General features: G+C 41.5%; 2 protein-coding genes and 1 long non-coding RNA gene across 9 annotated transcripts in view; 2 read left to right on the plus strand and 1 right to left on the minus strand.

Moving 5' to 3' along the window:
• Window positions 1–4,011, plus strand: part of ZSCAN30 (zinc finger and SCAN domain containing 30) — a 30,261-nt gene extending 26,250 nt beyond the window's left edge. For all 3 annotated transcript variants that reach the window (XM_082416125.1, XM_082416126.1, XM_082416124.1), the window contains one exon: window positions 241–4,011. In XM_082416125.1, the coding sequence (XP_082272251.1) occupies window positions 241–1,172 (932 nt within the window). In that variant the 3' untranslated portion in view covers window positions 1,173–4,011. The remainder of the gene's footprint in view (window positions 1–240) is intronic.
• Window positions 4,012–4,191: 180 nt separating this feature from the next.
• Window positions 4,192–12,745, minus strand: ZNF397 (zinc finger protein 397). 4 transcript variants are annotated; one of them, XM_082416120.1, is made up of 6 exons: window positions 12,668–12,716; window positions 11,535–11,579; window positions 10,847–11,342; window positions 10,429–10,570; window positions 9,099–9,164; window positions 4,192–7,766 (listed from the first exon to the last, which is right to left on the minus strand). In XM_082416120.1, exons 3-6 carry the CDS (start codon window positions 11,252–11,254, stop codon window positions 6,718–6,720), a joined length of 1,665 nt encoding a protein of 554 aa, XP_082272246.1. In that variant the 5' UTR covers window positions 11,255–11,342; window positions 11,535–11,579; window positions 12,668–12,716; the 3' UTR covers window positions 4,192–6,717. The 4 variants fall into 4 exon arrangements, with proteins under 4 accessions (XP_082272246.1, XP_082272248.1, XP_082272247.1 ...); XM_082416122.1 differs by lacking the exon at window positions 11,535–11,579 and having other exon boundaries at window positions 12,668–12,745; XM_082416121.1 differs by lacking the exon at window positions 12,668–12,716 and having other exon boundaries at window positions 11,535–12,238.
• Window positions 12,746–15,254: 2,509 nt separating this feature from the next.
• The window catches only part of LOC309639222, an 82,975-nt gene continuing 75,274 nt past the window's right edge, over window positions 15,255–22,955 (plus strand). For both annotated transcript variants that reach the window (XR_014251528.1, XR_014251529.1), the window contains exon 1: window positions 15,255–15,341. This is a non-coding gene — a long non-coding RNA (uncharacterized lncRNA). The remainder of the gene's footprint in view (window positions 15,342–22,955) is intronic.

Below are 22,955 nucleotides of genomic sequence, written 5' to 3' on the forward strand. Positions count from 1 at the left end.
CCATCCCTCCTTTCCAATGCTGACTCTCATTCTAGTCTATATTACTCTCTGAGGGTGCCACCTCTCACTACCCCAGGCCACTTTTCTAAATTCTAGGTTGGGAAGCTAGTTTTTAAGAATTTTCCTTCTAATAAGTAAATACCTATTTCATTTGGTTTATTTTCTGTTTCTGCTACAATAATTTCTTTTCTTCCAACATAGGGAGCAAATGACACTTGCATTTTCTATTCACATTTTTAGATGGCAAGCTGGTGGCTGACAAATTGTTGACAGCAAAGCAAGAAATTATTGAATGTGTGGCATCAGCAGCCATGATATCCTCAAGACGACTCCCTGGGGAAACTCCTTCAGGACAGGTAGTTGAAGAAGCTTTGGGAGGTCTGGACAATTTTGAGAAGCCAAAAGGAAGTGCTTCAGGGGACAAAATGAGTCAGCTCCCTTCCCAGGAAAGACATTTTAGCCTGGCAAGCTTCAACAAGGAAATTTCCACAGAAGAGAGTGTCCTGGAATGTAATGAAGGTGAAGGAAGTCTCAGTCTGAACTCAAATGTTATAACACAACCGAGAATTCACACTGGGGGAAAGCTCTATGAGTGCTTCGACTGTGGGAAAGCCTTTTGTCAGAGCTCAAAGCTGATTAGACATCAGAGAACTCATACTGGAGAGAGACCTTATGCATGTAAAGAATGTGGCAAAGCCTTTAGTCTGAGCTCAGACCTTGTTAGACATCAGAGAATTCATAGTGGTGAAAAACCCTACGAATGTTGTGAATGTGGAAAAGCTTTCAGGGGCAGCTCAGAGCTCATCAGGCATCGGAGAATTCACACTGGAGAGAAACCTTATGAATGTGGTGAATGTGGGAGAGCTTTCAGCCGGAGCTCAGCCCTTATTCAGCATAAGAAAATTCACACTGGAGACAAAGGCTATGAATGTATTGAATGTGGTAAGGCTTTTGGTAGAAGCTCTATCCTTATTGAACATCAAAGAATTCACACTGGAGAGAAACCTTATGAGTGTAATGAATGTGGAAAATCCTTCAATCAGAGCTCAGCCCTCACCCAGCACCAGAGAATCCACACTGGAGAAAAGCCTTATGAATGTAGTGAATGTAAGAAAACATTTAGGCATAGATCAGGCCTTATGCAGCATCAGAGAACTCACACCAGAGTTTAACTCTTTAGGTAAGAGTTGTACAATTATGAAATACTAGGAATTCACTTTGGGGGTGAATAATGGGATATATATATATGATATATATGTGATATATTGGGATATATGATATATATATGATATATATATATATATGATATATATATGGTTCTGTTGAAATGCATGTATGGCAGGGGAGTACCTAGCCTGGTCCATGAGTCACTAAAGGCTTCCTGGATGTGATGAAATCTCAGTTGAGACATAAAAGGTGGGTAGAAGTTAGCCAGACCAAGGCAAGAAGGAAGAGAAGAATGTTACAGGCAGAGGTTATAGCACATGCAATGGCATGAACAGAGGATCTGGAGACATCCCTTCCTCTGAACTCTTCTCTCTGGCAGGAATTTTTTCTTGGGGCCCCTGGTTCAGAAGCCAGGACAGGTGTTTGTTCCTCTCTTCCTATTTAGTCACTGAGTTGGGTGGCCTATCCCAGTTCTCTTGAAGTACTGAGGAGAATTAGTGTGATGGGAGACTTTGCTGCGTTGTATGGAAAAAGGCATGTTTGTACACCAAGGAAAGAATACATATTGGAGGGTAGAGGGACAGGGGGGACTGGAGTGTTTGTGTCCCATGACCCTGGGGCCCAGGAAATGGGAAGCTGACAGGAACACGGGAATGGGCGGTCTGCCATCCTCATTTCCTGTTCCCTCCCCTCATCACCAGACTCACAGATGCTAAGCTACTTGAGGGCAATGAATATTTGTTGAATATTCCTCAAATCTCTACTTCTCCAATTTTTATTTTGGCAGTTTTAATTAACTCACAATTGCTGAGGGCAGTTAATACTTAAGAGAAAGTTTGAGTCCTCTTCTAAGATGTCCTGATTTCTCTTCCTGATACTGTCACTTCTGAAAAAGACATGATAATCAAAGCTGTTGTGGGTAATAGGAGAGGTGAAATTAGGGGGACAGCTTTTGTGTCCAGAGGTTGTAGGATTATTAGTGAGGCCAATCAGAAATCTAAAAAGATCCTTCAAATGGATAGAGAGTTGCCTTTTCCTACGGGTGACAATAAAATGATTTCATATTTTTAATACCATTTAATATTTTTTTCACTGATTGTGAATTAATTGTAAATGTTGATAGTACAGAAAATGAGAAAGTATAAATCACCCACGATCCCACCATCCATAGAAACTTTGTTAACATTTTGGAGTACTTCTAGTAGATTTTTTTTTAACCCCCAACCCTAATATATGTGTACTTTTTTTTGGTGAAAATCTTGTTTGGTAAATCATTTTTAGTAACTGATTTTAACACTTATACTTTTGATTATATACTTCAACTGTTTATTTAAAAAATTTTTTGAAGTATAGTTGATTTACAATGTGGTGTTAATTTCTGCTGTACAGCAAAGTGATTCAGTTATACATATATATATATATATATACATTCTTTTTTAATATTCTTTTCCATTATGATTTATCTCAGGATATTGAATATAGTTCCCTGTGCTATACAGTAGGACCTCATTGTTTATGCTTTAACTATTTAGTATTAGAATGTAATGCAAGATGTCTTGTAATAAAATTTGAGTTTTAAGTTTTGCTTTGAAATTAATCATTCAGTAATAGGGAGCACCGTAACACGAGTGGAGATGTGCTGGGAGAATGGGGGAAGTAGTTGTGGGAAGAAGGCAGGGAATTGGTGGTCTTAGCTTTGATTCCTGGGTCAAAACATGTCTGGAAACGATACCTAGTCCCTGGGGCTGCAGTTCACCAGGTGAAGTCACAAAATTGAGGGGACATCTGGAGCTGCACTGTGGTTGAAAGAACATGGGAATGAGAGCAAGTAGCCTCTACAAACAGACGCATCGTCCACAAGAATCAGGATGCTTCCTCACCTTGAGAGCAAGAGCCTTGGAGAATGCCACAGCTTTCCCCACCCCTCTCAGCAGGTCCTTAATAGACACACATGTGCAGGAACACCCCATGACCCTTTAGATCTATCATCATTTGTGCCTGCCAACAAGACAGCTGTGAACGATAAAGTTACTGAGCAGCAACATCTGGTTTTGGGCCATCAGAGAGCAGGGGGTAGGTCTGCCTACCCTGCTCACCCTTCCTCTTGACTTTGCAGAAATGCTCTTCAGGTCAGTTCCTTCTGCATGGAAATGATCGGCAATCCTCCTTGCTCTGAGGATTCACTTTACGGGGCAAAAGAAGCAAAGCTGTTCACAGGGGGGCTTGGAGAGACCAAGGTCAGACCTGTTTAAATTTCTAATCCTCTCATCTGGACAGTGTTAACTGCAGCCTGTGGAAGTGAGGAGGGAGGAGTGGAGAGGTAGGAAACTGGTATTAAGCACTTTGCCTAAATTCCACATCTTTTTAAATCCATGAATCTGCGCAGGACCCATTTAAGGTAAACAATGGACTGCCTCTACACCAAGAGAAATGAGGGTTCTGAGCAGAAAGGAAAGGGATGGATTACTTTTCCTCAGGCAACTCTGGTGAAGGAGAAAACAATTACCTTTGACATCCACCTACTTGGTGCCCCCTCTGTTTCATATAGACTGTTGAAGCTTTAACTGTAAGAGATCACCTACTTCAGCTCTTTTAAACTGAGGGTCCAGAGTTGTCAGGTGACTTGCTTATGGCTGCAGAATTCACGGAGAAGCACTAACGAGAACAGAAGTCTTCACTTCAAGGCTATTGCTTTTCTCAACTATAATCACCTTCATGCAAATAACTTATATTTGCACAGAGATTTATAATTTGCAGACTTTCTTTTTGTACACTAGTGAGATGAGTACATCTGCCATTGTCATTTACCAGTTAGGAAGTCACACATCAGTTAACGAGTTAGCTAACTGCCTAGGACTTGGAAGGCACAAAGATGCCATAGAAAGCACATGCTTTTCTTGATAATTTCTCAGCTATCCCGGGCTTCCACTCCCTTTTAAACCTTTTTTTCTCTAACTTTAGAAATTTTAGATATTTATTGTAGAAAAAATTGGAAGACACAAACACAAGAAAAAATTAAATCTCCTATAATCTTATTACTCAGATATAACCAGTATAGCACATTGAGATTATATATATTTCCAATATTTTTAATGCATAAATATATTTTTACACAAATCATATTGTACATATCGTCCTATATTTTTACTTAAGATATGAACGCTTTCTTATTTAGTATTAATCAACATCACTTTTAACAGCTTTTAAGACTTTGTATACATTCATGATGGTTTCTGAAGCATACATTTCCAGGTAGAATTTTAAAGTCAAAAGGCAATGTTTAAGGCTTCTGGTATTGATTGCCACAGACAGCATCTATTCACATCTCACCAGCAGCATTAGAGTCCCAATTTCCCTGAATCTTTGTTAGTTTCATGAGGGAGAAAAAGTGCCATCTCAACTCTTGCTTTAATATACATTTTTAATTCTAGCAAGGCTAATATTTACTGTCCATTGGCATTTATTCTTTTGTGATTTGCCTATTTATGTACTACTTTTTTCTACTGGGACTTTTTCATGGGGAGATAGTACAGAGAAGTGGCTCCCCAGACGCGTTCTGGATTCCTACTGCCTGGGTTTAAAGTCTGACCTCACCACTTTGTAGCTACATGACCTTGAGTAAGCCATGACCTCAAGCCTTCATTTCTTCATCTGCAAAATATGGGCTGTCTGAGAAGTAATACATATACACAAAGCCCTTTGCAAGTACCTATTATGTTTCTTACCAATACGTGTAAGAACCCTCTATATAAAGAATATTTGCCTTTTGTAATATATGTTGTATCAATTCCTAACATTTGTTCTGCCCTTTTTAGTTTGATTGGATCTTCCTCTGTAGAAGAGGAATATGAGTTGAATAGCTTTACCATGCTATTTTGTTATTTAACCTAGCCCTTTCTTTTCTCACATTCTCTCTCCAAGCATGGACATCTAGTCCTCCTGCCATTCTTACTGGTTAGTACATGCTCATGCCACAATAGAAGCATTACTTCTCTATTTATCCTCATGAAAACTCTACCTATGTACAGGACTCGAGATTCCCAAAGGTTTGAATTTTTGGTAAGGTGTGTTATAACTCTGACCTATTAGGTATTTTAAATAACATGTCTTTCTGTTGCTGACTAACCTACACACCTTTCTGCATTGCACTGAGAAGCACCCGTCTAGGGATCCTTTTCCTGCTGGGTCCCTCAGAAGAGGGCAGTCTCTCTGGATGGACCGTGACTGTTTCTGTTATTTCCCTTTCGCGTGGTCTTTAACAAAATTCACAAGACTGTGAAATACTGCTGATATGACAAAACTGAACACACGTGAGGCGCCTGGAGAGTAACAGACCCAGCAATGGAGGAAGTCTTTAGCGCCTGAGCCTAGGGGTGCGCACTAGGAACTGTGGGACTACAGACCCACAGACAAATGATACGACAGCCGTAGCGGCTTCCGACCCGGAGCCTGGGGAGTTAGGAGGAAGCCGACAGAAGCGCTGGTCACGTCTTTAAGAACCAAAGGAGCCCTTATGTCTGCGAGGGAGAGATTTGGAACTCTAAGACTCTTAACTTCTACACTGGGCTCTTTCTGGCCCCCTGCCCTCACCCACATGGAAGGCCTAGCCTCCAGGTTGGACAAGGAAACTACATTTTAACCCTTACCCTGGGGTCATACAAACCAAGACAAAGCTCCTCACCATCCCATGCTCCAAGGACTCCAGGTTTTGTCTATTAACAAATTTCTCCACTAGCTCATGTTTCGCTATAGGCACTGCAGTAAATAGAGATTCTGGCCACATGCATGATTTTCCTACAGACAGGAATCCACTTCAAAAGGAACTCAAAAGGAATACTCCAGGCAAAGTGGCCTTTTCCTTTCCTCAGATGTGCCAGACTTTCTTCCTGGCCGGCCTACCTTCCTGGCCACTCATCCTTCAGATAATTTTTCTCAGAAGCCTTCCCTGATCCAAGGTTGAGTCAGGTACTCCTTAACATCACACAGCACTGATCGTACCACAGTGTCACTGCCTGTTTGTGTTGTCCGTGAAACTGAAGATATGGTCTTATTTTCCACTGTATCCCTAGCACATGGCACAAAGCAGCCACTCAAAAAATAACTGTTGGATAACTTAATTTGTATTTTCTTTTCACTTCTGGTCTGCCCTGGGCTCAATAAGTCATCGATGAAACTGTTTCCCCATATCTTGCTGCCCTGCCACTGTTCTTAACTGGTCAGTAAAATTTTTGCATTCCTGAGACAAAATGTCCCTCATACTCTCCACACCATCCTCCAAATCTGGCCCACTGACAATGAGATGCAGTGACAGAGTTGCTGTGCCCTCTTTGTGACATTCTCATGGAAAATGATGTTTCAATGTTATAGTTCCATCTTTCGCAGTTCCTGAGTATTCTTACTGGTAAGAGAAAGGTGGAAGTCAGGTTGATTTGAGACCTAGTACAGTACAACCACCTCCATGGAGTCTTACTCCAAAGTAAATTAAACCCTTCTGACTAACAAAGATAGAAGCCTGACTGAAGTATTTACAGTATTCATTGTATTCATAAGTCACTTTACAGTGTGGACTCTCTGATGGCGCATGAGGACTGATCTGTGCCTGAAAGCCTTCCCACATTCACTACATATGTAAGCCTCATCCCCGGAGTGGATTCTCTGATGCTGAACAAGGGCTGAGCTCCTTTTGAAGGTTTTGCCGCATTCATTACACTGATAAGGTTCCTCTCCACTGTGAATTCTCTGGTGTCTGATGAGGTTTGAGCTCAGACTGAAGGCTTTTCCACACTCACTACATTCATAGGGTTTCTCTCCACTATGTATTCTCTGATGGGTTATCAGCTCTGAGCTCTGCCTGAAAGCTTTTCCACACTCATTACATTCATAAGGTCTTTCTCCTGTATGAATTCGCTGGTGTCTAATAAGCTTTGAGCTTTGGCTAAAGGTTTTCCCACACTCATTACACTCGTAGGGTTTCTCACCAGTGTGAATTCTTTGATGGATAATGAGATACGAACTTTGACTGAATGCTTTGCCACATTCATTACATTTACAAGCTTTCTCACCAGTATGGATTTTCCGATGTCTAATGAGGGCTGAGCTCTGGTTGAAGGCCTTCCCACATTCACTACATTCATATGCTTTCTCACCACTATGAATTCTCTGATGAATAATAAGATAGGACCTCAAACTAAAGGCCTTCCCACACTGGCTACATCTGTATGGCTTTTCTCCAGTATGGATTCTCTGATGTTGTGTTAGAGCAGAATGCTGTTTGAAGCTGTGCCCGCATACGTCACACCTGTAAGGTCTCTCTTCTGTAGGAACTTTCTGATACGTTATAGAGTTTGTATTTAGAATCAAGCTTCTCTGGGGCTCAGGATGGTCTTTGTTTCCTAGAGATTTGTGTGTGAAGATTACTTGACTAAAACTGCCCCCTTGGGAAGGGGATCTTCTTAATTTCTCCCCTGTAGCACTTCCATGCTGCCACTCTGAACTGCTTTCATGTTCACTAATTCCTCCAAATGAAGGCTCCTGGGGAAGTCTTTGCGATTTCTCTCCTGAAATGTCCTTCTTTGTTGATGATCCATTGTTCTCACAATCTGAAATGATAACAGAAAAAAAACAACTTTTTATTTCTCCACTTTCAATACTCCCTTTCTATATGAGAGAAAATAGATGCTTCTACTTACAAAGATAAAGCCATCTGCATGTATCTTTTCTTTAACTGGTCAAAATAGGGTCCCGCCTCCTTTCTAATACTAAGGCCTACATCTACAGTTTGAAATTTATCCTTTCCTGCTTCCTCTGAGACTTCAGTTGATCAGTTACCCACTATTCCTTTCCTATTGTTTTCGATCTCTTTCTCTGCTGACTCCTGTTCGTCAGCATTTAAATAAATTCAAGTCTCTCTCATCTTTTTAAATCAAGCTCCTTGCCTACACATCTCCCTCATGCAACCTCACTCCCAATGAGAATAAAGCTTCTTCAAACGGTTGTCTGTACTCGTTCCCATTCTGTAATCTGGTTTCTGCCATACCTGTGCACCTCCCACCCCCCAAACTACTCTCATCAAAATCAGCTTCATAGCTGCTAAATCCAGTGGCTTCTTTCTGGATCTTACTTAGTTGGCCTCTCTGTAGCACGGACACTGGGACCACATCTTCCTTCCAGAGCCATTCTCTTCCAAATACACTAGCCTGATTTCTGTGGCTGTTCCTTCTTAGATTCAAGGTCAATCACTCGAACACGAGTTCCTCAGGGTTCTGTTCTGAGCTCTCATATATCCTCACTCCACCAACTCTCTATGTCCTAAGCTTCAATCACTACTTATGTTATAAGCTAATATCTCCCCAGATCCCCAGTTCTATCCCAGTTCTATGAAGCTCTAGACTCTCGTATCCAATGCTAATTGGCCATATTACTTGTAAATATTTGACAAGCACCAAAATGTCCCAAACTAAACACATCATCATATGTATTTTTTTCCCTTATGTTTTCCCACTTATATGAATAGCACCGCCATTAACCAAGTTGTTCAAGACCGAAACCTGAGTATCACCCTCAACTCCTCTCCCACATGCTCCACGTTTAACAATGACCAGCTATTGCAATTCAAGTTAAATGCTGAAGAACAGGAGTCAGCCGTGATCTTTCCCACCTCTCACCACAATACATCTTGATTCATTCACTGTGGCCACTTGGATTACAACTGTCTCTAACCAGACCCTGCTCTGCAACTGAGTCCTAAAACACAAATCTGATCATGTCACTCACTCGTCTAAAACCCTTCAACTGTTCCCCACTGCACTGTACAAACGAATGAGGATGAGGATGACAGACACGTTTTCACAACCTGCGTCCCGGTTTCCTCTCTAGTTTCCCTCTAACCAGCTCTCCCTTAGGAGTTTTCTCTTCAAGTTAAATTGAATTACCTGCAATTCCCGGAATGGATTGTATTCTCTCACCTTCAGGATTTTGTGGACTTTGCTCGTGTGATACTGTAATGTGGGAAATATAGATTTGGCCTCATCCCCAGTTCCTGGCACAGAGCTTATAAAACCCCTGAAAATTTCCTCTGTGGTAGAGATGAGAAGGTGCTGGAGGTTATGCTAATGAGTTGACTCTTGGAGGGCAGGGGGGCTGGTTGATTAGAGGGTTAGAACTTTCGGACCCATCCTCTGACCTCCAGGGAGAGGGGCTGGAGATCGAGTTAATCAATCACCAATGGCCAATGATTTAATTAATCATGCCTACCTAACAAAACCTCCATAAAAACCTTAAACAAAGGGGTTCAGAGAGCTTCAGGGATGGTGAATGCACCAAGGAGAGTGGTAAACCCCAAACTCCAGAGAGACAGAAGCTCCTGTGCTCAGGACCTTTCTGGACCTTGCGCTATGGACCTCTTCATCTGGCTGTTCATTTCTATCCTTTACGATGAACTGGTAATGGTAAGTAAGGTGTTTCCCTGAGTTCTGGGAGCCATTATAGCAAATTATGAAACCTGAGGAGGGGGTTGTGGAACCACCAATTTGCAGCCAAATCGGACAGAAGTGTGGATAATCTGGGGACTCATTACATGCGACTGGCATCTGATGTGGGAGGCAGTCTCTTGGGACTGAAACCTTAACCTGTGGGGTCTGCACTGGTTCTGGGTAGTTAGTGTCAGAATTGCTTAATGGGAGGGAAAACCCCACATATGCAGTGTCAGAAATGTTGTGAGCAGAGAAACAGTTTTTCCCTTTAGCTCGGGAATCTCCTCCTCCCACCTATTTACCTGGCTTTCTTCTACTCAGAGTTCAAGTCCTAGCTTAGATGTCTCTCCCTCCAGGAAGTACTCCTTGGACCTCTAAGGTTGAGTTAGGTGGGTGTCTTTATATGTGCCCCCATAGTACATTAATTATTCTGTAATTTACTACCCTATACTGTATTGTAATTGCCTTTTTGCTTGTCCACCACCCCATCTAGGCTTGAAAATTCTTTCAGGATAGAGACCCAGTGCCTACCACAATATAGATGTGTATTAGCACCCTATTAAGTCATGAAATGAAGGAATAAGTGGATAAATGATGGGGAAACTGACACAAGGAGGGCTGACTGCAATTCATCAGGATTGCTGAATACAAAGGTGCTCAAGAGTGAGCACCTCCACTCTAGAATAATAAACGTGAGGCTCACATGGGGCATGCTGTAAAATATCGTTAATTCTCTGCCCTCAAGACCAGAGGCCTGATAACAGTTCCCACATGAGTTTCTATTTCTTACCGCTTCTGGGGGAAAGGCAAGGTTCCCAGGGTTTCAGCTGTCTCTTTAAAGGCTGGAGTTCGATGTTTGTTAACTCCTGGGATGCTCCAAGACGTGTCAAATCCGTCCATGGCACTGCTGGTCCCTGTGGACTAGCTGGGACCTGAAATCAGTAAAATTTGTGAGAAAATTTCTTTGTGAGAAAATCCCTAGGGAAAATGCTTAGTAAAAATCTCCAAGAGGTCACCGAAGACATCTCCAGGGATGACGGATAGGAACAAAAGAACTGTTTAAGGACAGAGACAGGTATGGCCCTGGTAGTCACTTCAGGGTTATGGTTCAACTGGAGACAAATTCTCACCCCATTCTTATGATGCTGCCACATGCTCCAAGAAGTATATTCCTTTTCCCAAAACATATCACATCTCCCTGTTCTCACCTGCTGCCCTGGATCATCAAATTCCCTCTCCAAATCCTCCAACAGAGTCACAGCTTCCTCGCCACTTTTTGGACTGTGTTGCTGAACCCAGATCTGCAGCTCCTCAGGCAGGATGCTCAGGAACTGCTCCAGCACCAGCAGCTCCAGGATCTGCTCCTTCGTGTGCAACTCTGGCCTCAGCCACTGACAGCAAAGCTCCTGGAGTCGGCCCAGAGCCTCCCGGGGCCCAGGTGTCTCCTGGTAGCAAAACTTTCTGAACTGCTGGCGAAACAATTCCTGGCAGGATCGGGTACTCCTATTCTGCTTAAGTTTCTGACCCCAAGAAAGGCTTTCTTCTACTTTCACTAGTATTAGCTCTTGTTCCTGAGAATTCTGAGGTACCGGGTTTGAAACTGCTCTGGATTCCATAGCCGTTCTGGGGTGAAACAGCTTAGCAAAAAGCTCACTACAACTGGGTCCTCTACTTCAGAGTTTCTTTTGAGTAATCTCTTCTTTCCTGAAGGATATAAAAGCACTGTTAACTTACAGCAATGAAAAAAACCTCTAAGAGCTTACAATAATAAAGATCAGTCATTGCTCTAAGAACTTACAATGATAAAGATCAGTCATCGGAGTAATATATGGAAAGGGATCAGGTTTGAGACTGTAACTAAGTAATAATCAAATGACAAAACTAAAAATCACTCACCTCATTCAACGTCTCTCATTTTGTAGAATTCCTACCACATTTATGCTATAAGAAATTATTTTAGAGGCAAAAGAATGCAATATTAACATGAATCACATATTGAGGAATTTCCTTCTCAATTCTCTTTCAATCCTGCTTGCATCAAGGAGAATAGTCTGTCTTTAACACCTTCTGAAGATGTTACTTACAGAATTCCCTTTTAAATAAACTATAGGCCTCAGACTACCATGGATAACAGTATCTAGCTAGGATTTGATATGCTGATTTTTAAACATTTATTTTTAGTTACCTTTAACCTATGGCACATAATGGTGCTTTTCATTTAGGTAGTAATAAAACATTAAAAAAAATCCATATTAAACATGAGTTGATTTAAATAAAAACATTGTTGGACGTTTGCCATTTGATTAAATTTAGTATTTAATGCGCTTCTTCAACAAACATTGAGGCACTTATTATGGGCTCTGTCCCGAGCCAGGTATTAAGATACAAAGGTTTTTTGCTCGTGAATAAATGAGTCTACCTAGGAATTAACCAAGAAGTATTTGTTAAATGCTTACCATGTGCGCAAATGTCAGATATTACAGAGACACAAAACCAAAAACGTTAATCTCAACTCTCAAAAAGCTTAGAAGATAGGGGAGTAAACATTTTAAAAAGTGAAATATGGCAACAAATAATTGTTTTTAATTTTGTAATATATAGACCGATCATGATCTGATCTTTGGATGGAAGAATATTGATAGAAGGGTGTACCCTTGAATTAGCAAGACAGATCAGTATATCTGAACACTAACACTACAGTTAACTTTAGAGAACAGAATATTTAGTCTACAAATCTGTGGTTTATTAACCAGCCCTGCCGCACTAGCCTTTCTGTTTTTATATCCCGGTTAAATCGCAGCATCTGCGAAATCACGACGGTGGGGGAATAACTGCCCTTTCCGCTGGAAAGCAGGGGCTTAAGTGCTGGTCTCCTCTGCGTCCCCAGGACGCTCGGAGACGCCGCCCGGACAAGGTGCCGAGACCCGGGGACGGGCAGGCCGAAGAGCGGGGCTCCTCCACCCAGCGCCCGCCGCCCCGGCCGCGCGCCCTCCCCGCCCCCGCTCCGTCTCAGGCCCCGTGTCCCTCACCGGGAAGCTCAGGAGCCGCCAGGGCGCGAGCCGCGGACCTGCAGCTGCGAGCCACAAAGACCGGAAGTACTCTCTCACGGCCTTCCGCTCGCGCGCCCTCCCGAACCTCCATCCGCCCCGCCCCGTGCTCACAGTCAGCCAATCAGCGCGTGGCTCCGGCCCTCCCACCGCCTTCCCGGGGTGGCTGCGGGCCCCGCGGAGCGTCGACGGCAGGGCGAGGATGCTCTAGAGGCGGGGATCTTAGGGGGACGTCGCCCTCCCCTAGGGCACTGCTGCACGCCTCGGCCACCTCCTACCCTAGCTTTCTTCCTCCTTTGTGTCTTGTCATTCCCGAGTCATCTTACCTCCAGTTTTCCAGAAAGTAATTTGGATTTTCCTGTAATTCCTGTGCATTTCCAGTACTGCCGACAGAAGTAAACTCGTGGATGAACGGGCTGAACAAAAAGTAACAACCACTTATATTCCTTTTCCCTCTGCGTATCGTTTGAGCCTCCAACTGCTCTGTGCGATAGCTATTTATGCCCATTTTACAGCCATAGACTCTGCCCAAAGTCAGGCAACGTGTGACCAGAGACGCCGAAGTCTCCGTAGTTCAAGGACACTCTGGGGTCCCAGACATTGCGCCTCTAATGCAGGATTTTTCCATTTTTCACTGGAACTTAGCTGGCTTAAGTTTTAGGGTTTAAATTTTTCTTTGGCTATTCAGTAGATTGAAAAATGATGCCTCATATTGTTTTAACGTGCATTTCTTTTAAATTAGTGAGCTTGAGTTAAAGTATTTTCCTCACATGTTTATTGACCATTTATGGTTCTTCATGGAAATGGCTTTTCCCATTTTTAAAATTGAGGTGTTACTATTTTTCTTTTGTATTTGAGAGAGGTTTTTACTTGCTGAGGATATCAACTCTCATTTATTACAAATATTTCCCCTCTTATTAGTATTTAATTATTTTGTAAATGTTAGTACAAGGTGATACATGCATAGAAACACATTCTCCTTTGTGAGCTAAGACAATTAAAACACATATTTGGAAAAAAATATTCACTAGCATTCAGAGTGGCTCACTAAATAATTCTTAATCGTTGTGCATAGACTATGGTAATTTTACAAAGCAAGAGAACAAATAATACAACCTTGTGTTTCAGCTGTTGCTGCCTAACAAAGCACTCCAATACTTAGTGACTAAAAACAGCAGGTGTTTTATTGCTAACAATTCTGTGGTCAGGAATTCAGACAGGGCTTAGCAGAGATGTTTTATGTGTCAGTCCTCTTGGCCTAATTGGGACTGGAAGGTCCAAGATGGTGTCACTCACATTGTTGTGGTCTTGGTGCTGCCTTTTGGGTGGAGTTACTTGATTCTTCTCCATAAAGTTTCTCTCCATGTAGTGGCCCATCATTCGGGAGTTAGCCTAGGCTTTCTTATGTCATCCTGGTTTCCAACAGTGAAGGAGGAAGGGAAGATGCTTGATCTCTTAAGACCTAGGTCTGGAACTGGCATTATATTTATATATGCATAATACTTCTTCTGTATTCTGCTGGCAGGACTAGTCTCATGGGAAGCGTCTTGAAATAGACTACCTTTTAATAGGAAGAGCAGCTTGAACATAGGAGGAAATTTAAGCAGTTATCATTGCATTCAATCTACCACACCTTGTTATATTGAGAAGCCTACTATTTAGGAGCGGAGCTATTGAGAGAGAGAAGAAATGCTCTCAATTGCAGTGGTAGAAATCCTTACTGTATGTCCTTAATGTTTAAGCCTTTTTATTACCTAACATAGCTAGGTGCGTGGAGGTCAGGCCATCGCCAGGGTTGGTTAATTCAATGAATTGACAATATTGTCAAGCACCCAGGTCCCTTCCCTCTTTTTGCTCCTCCATCTTTAAGTGTGTTGGCTTGTTCTCCAGTCTGGTTTTCCTTATGGTCCTAAAATGGTCTCAGTTACAGATTACAGATGATACCCAGAGGCAAGAAAAGGGGGACACCCTTATATTCGGTCTCTTTTTAAGACTAAGGAAAACCTTTCCCCCCAGCAGATTTTCCCTCATATCTCATTAGTTAAAATTGCTTCACCTGTTCATGCCTATCACTAACAAAGGGGTGAGGCCTCCAAGATAGGCTCGACCAATTGAGATTCACATCCCAGCCTCTCCTGAAAGACACAGACAGTCTGGGGAAGGTGAACAAAATTAGGGTTATGTTAAAAAGACAGAAAAAGGGGATAGATAGATGAATAATGAGTGTGCAACAGTGGCATCTACTTCAGTAGGTAATCTTATTATAGGTAATAGGCCTATATGGGTAAGAAAGTGAGACACTAGGAAAAAAATTCAAATTCCTATCATTCCTTACAAGATGGTACAGATATTTAAAATATAAACCAGTTACTTAGTTGCAAGAGATGTAGACTAGAGATTTATAGCAAATTTCTAGGACTTGGTTTAAATTCCTAGTGGGATAGCAACTGATTACTTTTAAGAGCCTTTGTCGACAATTTCCACTTACATAGTGTCTTAGCCCATTTTGCTATAACAAAAATACCATAGACTCAGTGGCTTATAAACAACATAAATTTATTTCTTACAGTTCTGGAGGTTGGGAAGCTATGATCAAGGCATCAGTAGATTCAGTGTCTGGAGAGGACCCACTTACTCATTCATAAGCTGGTGATTGGTGAGTAAAGCTATTCATTCAGTAAAGTCCAACTGCTTGAATTATGTAAATATCATTTAGCAGTGCTACACTTCATGGTCTTCATCAAGTGAGATAAACTTAACTGTAAACCACTATTCAGTTGTAAAGATAAAGAAAATGGCTTCTGATGCTTAAAGGAAAATGGATCATTCTTTCATTCAGCAAATATTATTGAATATTAGTATATGTAAGAAAAGTGAGGGGTTCAAATGAAATAAAAGATAAGCTTCCTCACTTCACTTACAACTATAACACCTAGAGTATAAACTTCATGAGGGCAGGGGTTTTGTTTTTCTGTTGTCGTCTCCCCAGTATGACTAGCAAACAAATACACAAGAGAGAGCATTGGTTCCGTTAAAGTAATTCAACAGGGAGGTCGTTTGACCGAGGCGGCTCTAATACCTTGGCAGCCTGTATAAGCAAACAAAAACCTAAGCCAGAGTTGATTCCTGTAAATACCTCAAGGCTAAGAAACTGAAACGTAACAACTAATCACGAACAGCCAACTAGGCTTTCTCAAATGAGGCCATCACTTAAGCTAATGTCAAGCAATTTCCTTGCTTCGCTTCCACGTCTGCTCTATAAAGCCTTTGCTTTAGCTCCTGCGGTGGAGTGCTCCTAGCCATTTTCAGTTTGGTGCTGCCTGATTTGCTTTGATGTTTGCTCAAATACACTCTTCAAAATTTTCATGATCCTTAGTTTACCTTTTAACAATACCAAAACTAGTGATAGGAATTGAAGGATTCAAAGATGTAGAATATTCAGAAAGGAAAATTTTGAATAATATACTTAGACTATTTTAACCTAAGATTTATTTTAATCAGGTTTTGAGAGACATGCAGACAACAACCTTTGAAAGAAGAGTTTATTACTCACAGTTACTCAGAGGATGGTAGGCACCACATGCCACATGGGGCCATATGGCGTCACTTACAGGGAGAAGTAGAGAGAACTGGGACTAAACCTTTGTTATAGTGCTGAGAAGAGCTAGGTGGGGATGTCCCCTACTGAGTGGCAAGCAAAACACACAGTTGACGCTTGTGATTGGAGGGTTTGTGACAGATTTCCGAATGCCTGATGGTGGAGGTGTTTGTAAAAAACCTTGCATCATTAGCATGGCTCCATGACTCCAAGATGCCAAATCATTAATACAGAATATCAAGAATAATTATTACACAATTAAATTCTATTACTGTTACTGTTATTTCACCAACTTAGCTTTGTATTTTTTTAGAGACATAATAGATGTATTAACAGAACAAGACAATGCTTATTTGTAGCACCCAAGACAGTAAACAAAGGCCTTATTTACTGAGTTGTTTCTCTTTGCCTCAATGTCAAAGAAAGCCGTTGAGGTTGCTCATGAGGTACATTCTTTCATTTACCATGCCTAGAACAGAGATAAAGCTACAGACAGGCTCTTATTGTTGTTTACTTTTTTTTTTTTTTCCCTTTATGGGTTAACCACAATGACAGATCTCATCCTAGCTCTTAATCCTGCCAGCCACTTCAGAAAGATCTTCCACCAGGATTCTGTTCTGCCTTAGGGGTGATTCAACAAAGAAAGATACATTCTAAGATTGGGGGGTGGGGCGGGGAAAGGCAATGCCTTTCTAAATGAATGGATTATGAGTAATGAAAAGAACAACTCTACTAAAGAAGCTGAATTAAATATTTTCTAATGGTTTTGTGGGCAGGAAACATTAAAGTGTGGAGGGGAGGCTTTTTTTTTTTTTTTAAGCTGTAGGACTTAGGTGTTAAAAGGCATGTCATTTCATTATAACTATTATTTGTGGTAAGCTGGACCTGTTAAAAAATCTAATTTGGTTGTCTTGAGCTTGTATTATTTGCCTATATTCTTTTGTTGTATTAATTGTTACTAGAAGGAGATTGAGGTTTTAATTGAATTTTTAATAGAACAGTGAACTTATTGAATCTTCATTGGGTTTCTATTTGGCAACATCTAATGAGAAGTTCATTTCTTTTAATCTTGTTAGGTAACATGGTGGGAAATGACTAATATATATACTACCCAATATTACCTCTAGGCCTCCCAAATGCCAAAATATACTTTTATTTTAAAAACATTTTTCAGGAGGTACAATCCAGTTTGCTTACTTTTTCTGGATTTGTGTTGCTTTTAAAAATTCATTATTTTATATCATCTTTTTGTGACTGAGATTATACTGCTGCAGGTAATAACACTTTCATATTGAGTAAAAGAATTTAGAATAGAAAAAAAAAAAAGGAAGTATGTATCCTTATCTCCACACTTCCATAATTCCCCAAAATCGTACTTCAATGTAAAAGTAAGTGGTAGCTTTAATATTTTTCAATATACTCTCTTCTTATTTATTAATCCAGTTTCCTCTTACCATTCCAGTGAAGTTGAACCTTAGAAGATAGTGACCTTGTAATTGCCAAATCCAGTGACCTCTTCTCAATCCTTATCCTTCCTGAACTCAAGCACTTTGTCACTGTTGACAGCCTATCCTTTTTTTTTTTTTTTTTTTTTTTTTAGTTTCTAGGGCACTATTTTTCTCTACTACTCCAGCCGCACTTTGCCTAGCTAGCTCCTCTTTACCACCTACTTCCTTCCTTCAGGCTTCTGCTGAGCTCATCTTCAACACTCTCCATATATATTCCCTCTGTTGGGGGAGTGATTTCACTCTTCTACTCATACATAAATGATCCCCCAATTTGTATTTTCATTCCTGATTTGTTTACTAAAGGAAAACCATTTCTCTGTTCATGACACTTCTGACACCAAATGTGTGGGTTTTCCTTAGCCAGCAATTCTGCAGTTCTCTGTGGACACAAACTGGGTGTCCTACAATTTAATTCAGTTCTGACACTAACTACCCAGTCAGCACAAACCCCACAGGTTAAAGGTTGAGTCCCATAATACTGCCCCCAACTTGAGACGACAATTTTAAGTAGTGGGTTCCCAGCTTACCCACACTTCTGTCTGACTTGGCTATAAATTGGAGGTTCCTACAGTCCCTCCTGCATAGGTTTGATAATTTGCTATAACAGCTCACAGAACTCAGGGAAATACTTGACTTACTATTACTGATTTATTATAAAGGATACAAATGAACAGCCAGATGAAGATGTATATAGGGTGAGGTCAGGAAGGGTCTCAAAGTGTGGGAGCTTCTGTTCCCATAGAGTTTGGATTGTGCCACCCTACTGGTAGCTTTCTGAACCCATCATTTAGGGTTTTTATGGAGGTTCCATTACAAAGGCATGATTGATTAAATCATCGACCACTGACGATTAGCTGAGTCCCTAGTCCCTCTCCTCTCCCTGGAGGTCGCTGGGTGAGGCTGAAAATTCACCCCACCACTCAGGAAATTCCAGGGGGTTTAGGAGTTCTGTGCGAGGAACTGGGGATGAAGACCAAATATGTCTTTCTTATTATATCTACCAAGCCCCAAATCTTAATTTCCAACCTGTGAGGACATCTATCCTGGACAGTTTACCAATTCTTCAACATTCACACAGCCAAATCTGACTTGACTATCTTCCTTTATTTTTAATCTTATTAATAATTAATTGTTATATTATGGAATTATTAGAATAATTACTTATTAACTTGCTTTTTTAACCTCACACATCATGACTAAGTAGAAATTTTAGGGCCAGTGGAAGGGACTGGGAAAAATTGGTCATTTAAAAACTTTGGTTGTATTGAGGCAGGAGATAGATGGGCCCCAGGCTGAGCAGCCAGAGTTTGTCCCCTGTGACAGATACTCCAAAATAGCAGGAGGGAGGAGAAGCTGAGCCCTGCCCAGATAAGAGATAAAAGACCACATATTCCTTATTCTCCAAGTCAAGGAGACCTTCCTGACTACACAGGCGCAGAAAGGCTCCTTGGAGGTCAGTAAGGGAGGGGGCACCACCCCATAGTAAGTGATGCCAACCTACCCATAGGCCTCTTTGCTAGAATCCATCTTGGCTAAGAGATGCACGCACACACGCACGCATGCACATGGGAGGACCCTGAGATATACCAAATACGGACTCAAAACCAGGCAAAGGAAGATGATTGGTCAAAGAAAACCCAGAAGAAATGCCCCATAAAAGTGATTCAAACTACCACGAGGGTGCAACTCCCTCTGAGCCCACCCATGTGTCTATACACAAGTACTCTTTTTCCTCCTAGTAAACACTTTGCTTGTTTCACTACTTTCCGTGTCTTTGTGGGAATTCATTTTTGCAAAGCCGAAAGGCCAGGGCCTTGTCACCGACCACTGGTCTAGTGGCTGGGATTCAGCACTCTCACTGCCGTGGCCTGACTTCAGTCTCTGGCTGGGAACCAAAATTCTGCTTCAAGCTGCTGCAGGCCAAGGCCACCTGAGATCAGTATTGAATCATCAGCTGAAGTAGCTCAAATTTGTCTTCTTTTCCTTTTTAACTGTTTTAATTCAAGCCTTTATTATCTTTCTAGTAATAGCTTCTTAACTGATCTCCTTGACTCACATCTGCCCTCTTACTCGGGTGCATCTTGCAGATTGCTGCCAGAGTCTTAACATGAATCTGATGATGTAATCATCCTATTTATAAATCTTTGCTGTCTCGTTGTGTCCTCAGAATATAAGGTGCACACCATTACCACGCCATTCAGCATCTTCCTCCTTCTGACCCACAGCTATTGTCCCTTGTATACGAGGGCATCAAAGCTGAGGCATCATCTCTCTCATCCTGCTCTGTTCAACATTTTGCCCTTGCCCTGACTATTGTCTTTAATAACCTTTTTGCTTTTGGATGAAATCCTAAGCATCCTTCAAGGCTGCTTTATATATTGTTTTCCCTCTGAAACCTTCCTCAGCACCCTAGGAAGGGCTCTCTTATGAGTTGCTCCTCGTGTATATGTTAGTATTCCTAGGATGTAGCAAAGCACTTTGAGCATACTATTAACTTCTTTTTAAAATCTGAAGTCCTTATTTTTAGGACCGGTCCTTTAAAATGTAGTTTTTATTACCATTTCGTTCTTTACCTGGTAAATTTCCTTTGTTTGATTTCTTAGCAAACCAAACTAACATCATCATCACTGTCATCAACACTTTGACAAACATTTAGCAGATGTCTAGACTGCTTGCATGCAATTAGGGTGCAGAAAGATTTAACAGTTGGTCCTGCACCACCAACTCAGGCAGCTCCATGGTAGCCCTGAAGTGATGTTGCGTGACTGTACTTCTTCCAGTGCTGTGCTGCCATACAGCCCATGGTGAGTCCTAGCGGAGACTGTGCACAGGAAGATGATGTGCTACGAAGTCTCCAAGTTTCATTTGAAATTCAAGGTCTACCCTGACGCACACCACACATTTCTAAGCTTAGTGGCTACTCCCTTATATAATTTTAAACAGGTCTCAAGTCAATTTTGCAGTTAAACAAGTCTAGTCGGTTTAGTTTTGTGTTTAAATAGCAACAGATTTCTCAGTCTCCTAGGAAACTGCATGGCAACTAGGAACTCTTTAAATATAGAGCATGCCAGGATCTCTTAAATCTTTAAAAGCAAGGACACTATTAATTAACAGTTTATATAGTTAAGCATGATGACATGGCAGAATGAAATAAAGTCAACTAATGACTGAATCTAACCAAACCAAACAAACTCAAACAAGTAATTGTTTATCTTTAATATCTAACTGGCCCAATATTTCACCATAATTTTATTATTCTATAAAAGGATCACATCCTACAGGTATAATAAAATATATGAAAATGTTGAATGTCAGTCAAACAGAAGTACCTATGCCATGGGATAAATTCTTCTATTTTTACCAAATCGTATACTTGTACAAAGAATGAGTAAATTAATCGACCTTAAAACCCTCACTAGTTCTTGTAGTTATTTGATCGTATTATTGTTAGTATCTATGTTAATAATATGGTTATATATAAAGGGTTAGTATTATAAACTGTAAAAGTATATCACATATTAATCATGTTTATTAGACTGAAAGGTCATCAAATGTGCATATGAGAGGTGTTCAAGACTACTCAAAGCATTCTTCAGTTTCTCTTATTCCCAAGCTCCCCTTGTTCCTTTACCTCTCTCTTCTCTGGCTTGGCAGGAACCTTGCTAGTTTTCGTTGTGTTACACCTGTTGTGAATTAACAAGCAGGTGATAATTAGCAACAGTGGTGACACTGGATCTAGCTGTAAAATGGTTGAAACCATCCAATGACCTCTACTACTTTGGACATTCAGTTTAGTTGGAACCAGTAGAATAGCTAAATTTTTGTTTACTCTGTGTCCCACAGTCCAGCAATTCTTCAGTGGTTCTAAATACTCAGGAGAAACAGCCACAGGATTTTCGCGACGTTTTCCTGGAGCATGCTGCCACCTCTTGGCCAGATAAAGCAGGGCAGCTTTTGTAGGATCACAGTGGAGCCTGCAGTGTAATTCCTCATTCCCACTAACATTTAACACTTTCTGAACATAGTAATTTGGATTTTCAACATCTAGAGGATTCATCAAATATTTGAATTATAAATAAAAATCATATAACAACCAAAGGGACCAAATAATCTGAAATACTTTCCACAGAGTTATACAAGGACGCCGTAAAAGAGTAAACTCTATTACAGCTAATTTTGAGTTATAGAAACAGAAAGAAAATTAGCCTTGGAGAATTTTATAGTGAAACTCTTAAGGATCAATTTCTCTTATGCTTAATCAGTCTTATAAGTTTGTCATCTCTTTTTAAAAGTGATGGCATACATAAAAATCAAATAACTTTGGCCTAAATGAAAAAGGTGGGTCTGTAAAAATGTAATAGAGCGCTGCAGTGCGCAGCCTTTAGCACTCGGCCATTGCTGCCCGCCATTACACCCACCCCACCCCGATACCAGGCAGTGGTTATCGGGAGACTGTTAATGTGGTACGGTTAGAACGGCCTTAGAGGTCCTGCTCAGCCATTGGTCGCTGCCACAGAGGACCCCATTCAGCCATTGGTCGGTGCCTCAGTGGACCCCTCCCACAAGCGGGCAACTGTCAATGGGCGACTGTTGGAGGGCACGTTCAGCCATTGGTTGGCACTGAAGTGGGCCCCGCCCCTAGGTGAGTAACTGTCAATGGGCGACCGTTAGAGGGGCATTGAGCCAACCGTTGGAGGAGTGGTGGTCGTCAGGTGGAGAGTGAGGTAAGAGGCAGATCCCGGCCTTCTCCCCAGGGCCCTCCAGCTCACCCAGCCTCAGGCTGGCAGGTGAGCAGGCGGGTGACCGACTGAGATCTGCCTCTTCAGCCAGGCCTGGGCACTGGTGGCGTTACCGAAACGCAAGTCCGTGTGCCCGACGCACAGTGAGGCCAGACAATACCAAAACGCCGGAGTTTGGAACAGAGAAAGGTTTATCGCAGGGCCATAAAGGATGTCGGCTCCCCTGGCCCTGAGGGAGCCGCCGACTGATAAACCTTTCTCTGCTCCAGACTCCGGCGTTTTGGTATTGTCTGGCCTCACTGTGCGTCGTTGGGCACACGGACTTGCGTCTTGGTAACAAAAATATCAATAGAGTAAATATGTGCTACACCTAAATTTTTTGATATCTAATCAAATCAACAATGTCTATTAATCATCATCAAGCC

The sequence above is a fragment of the Balaenoptera physalus genome (assembly GCF_965194825.1).
Source record: "Balaenoptera physalus genome assembly, chromosome: 12".
Lineage (NCBI taxonomy): Eukaryota > Metazoa > Chordata > Mammalia > Artiodactyla > Balaenopteridae > Balaenoptera > Balaenoptera physalus.

Excerpts from the sequence above, each read along its gene's own strand:
- ZNF397 (XM_082416122.1), bottom strand. The coding sequence starts at position 11,254 with ATGGAATCCAGAGCAGTTTCAAACCCGGTACCTCAGAATTCTCAGGAA. Across the intron at positions 10,571-10,846 it reads TTGATGATCCAGGGCAGCAG|GTCCCAGCTAGTCCACAGGG; the intron begins GTGAGAACAGGG and ends TACTGATTTCAG. Across the intron at positions 7,767-9,098 it reads ATCCATTCCGGGAATTGCAG|ATTGTGAGAACAATGGATCA; the intron begins GTAATTCAATTT and ends TTATCATTTCAG.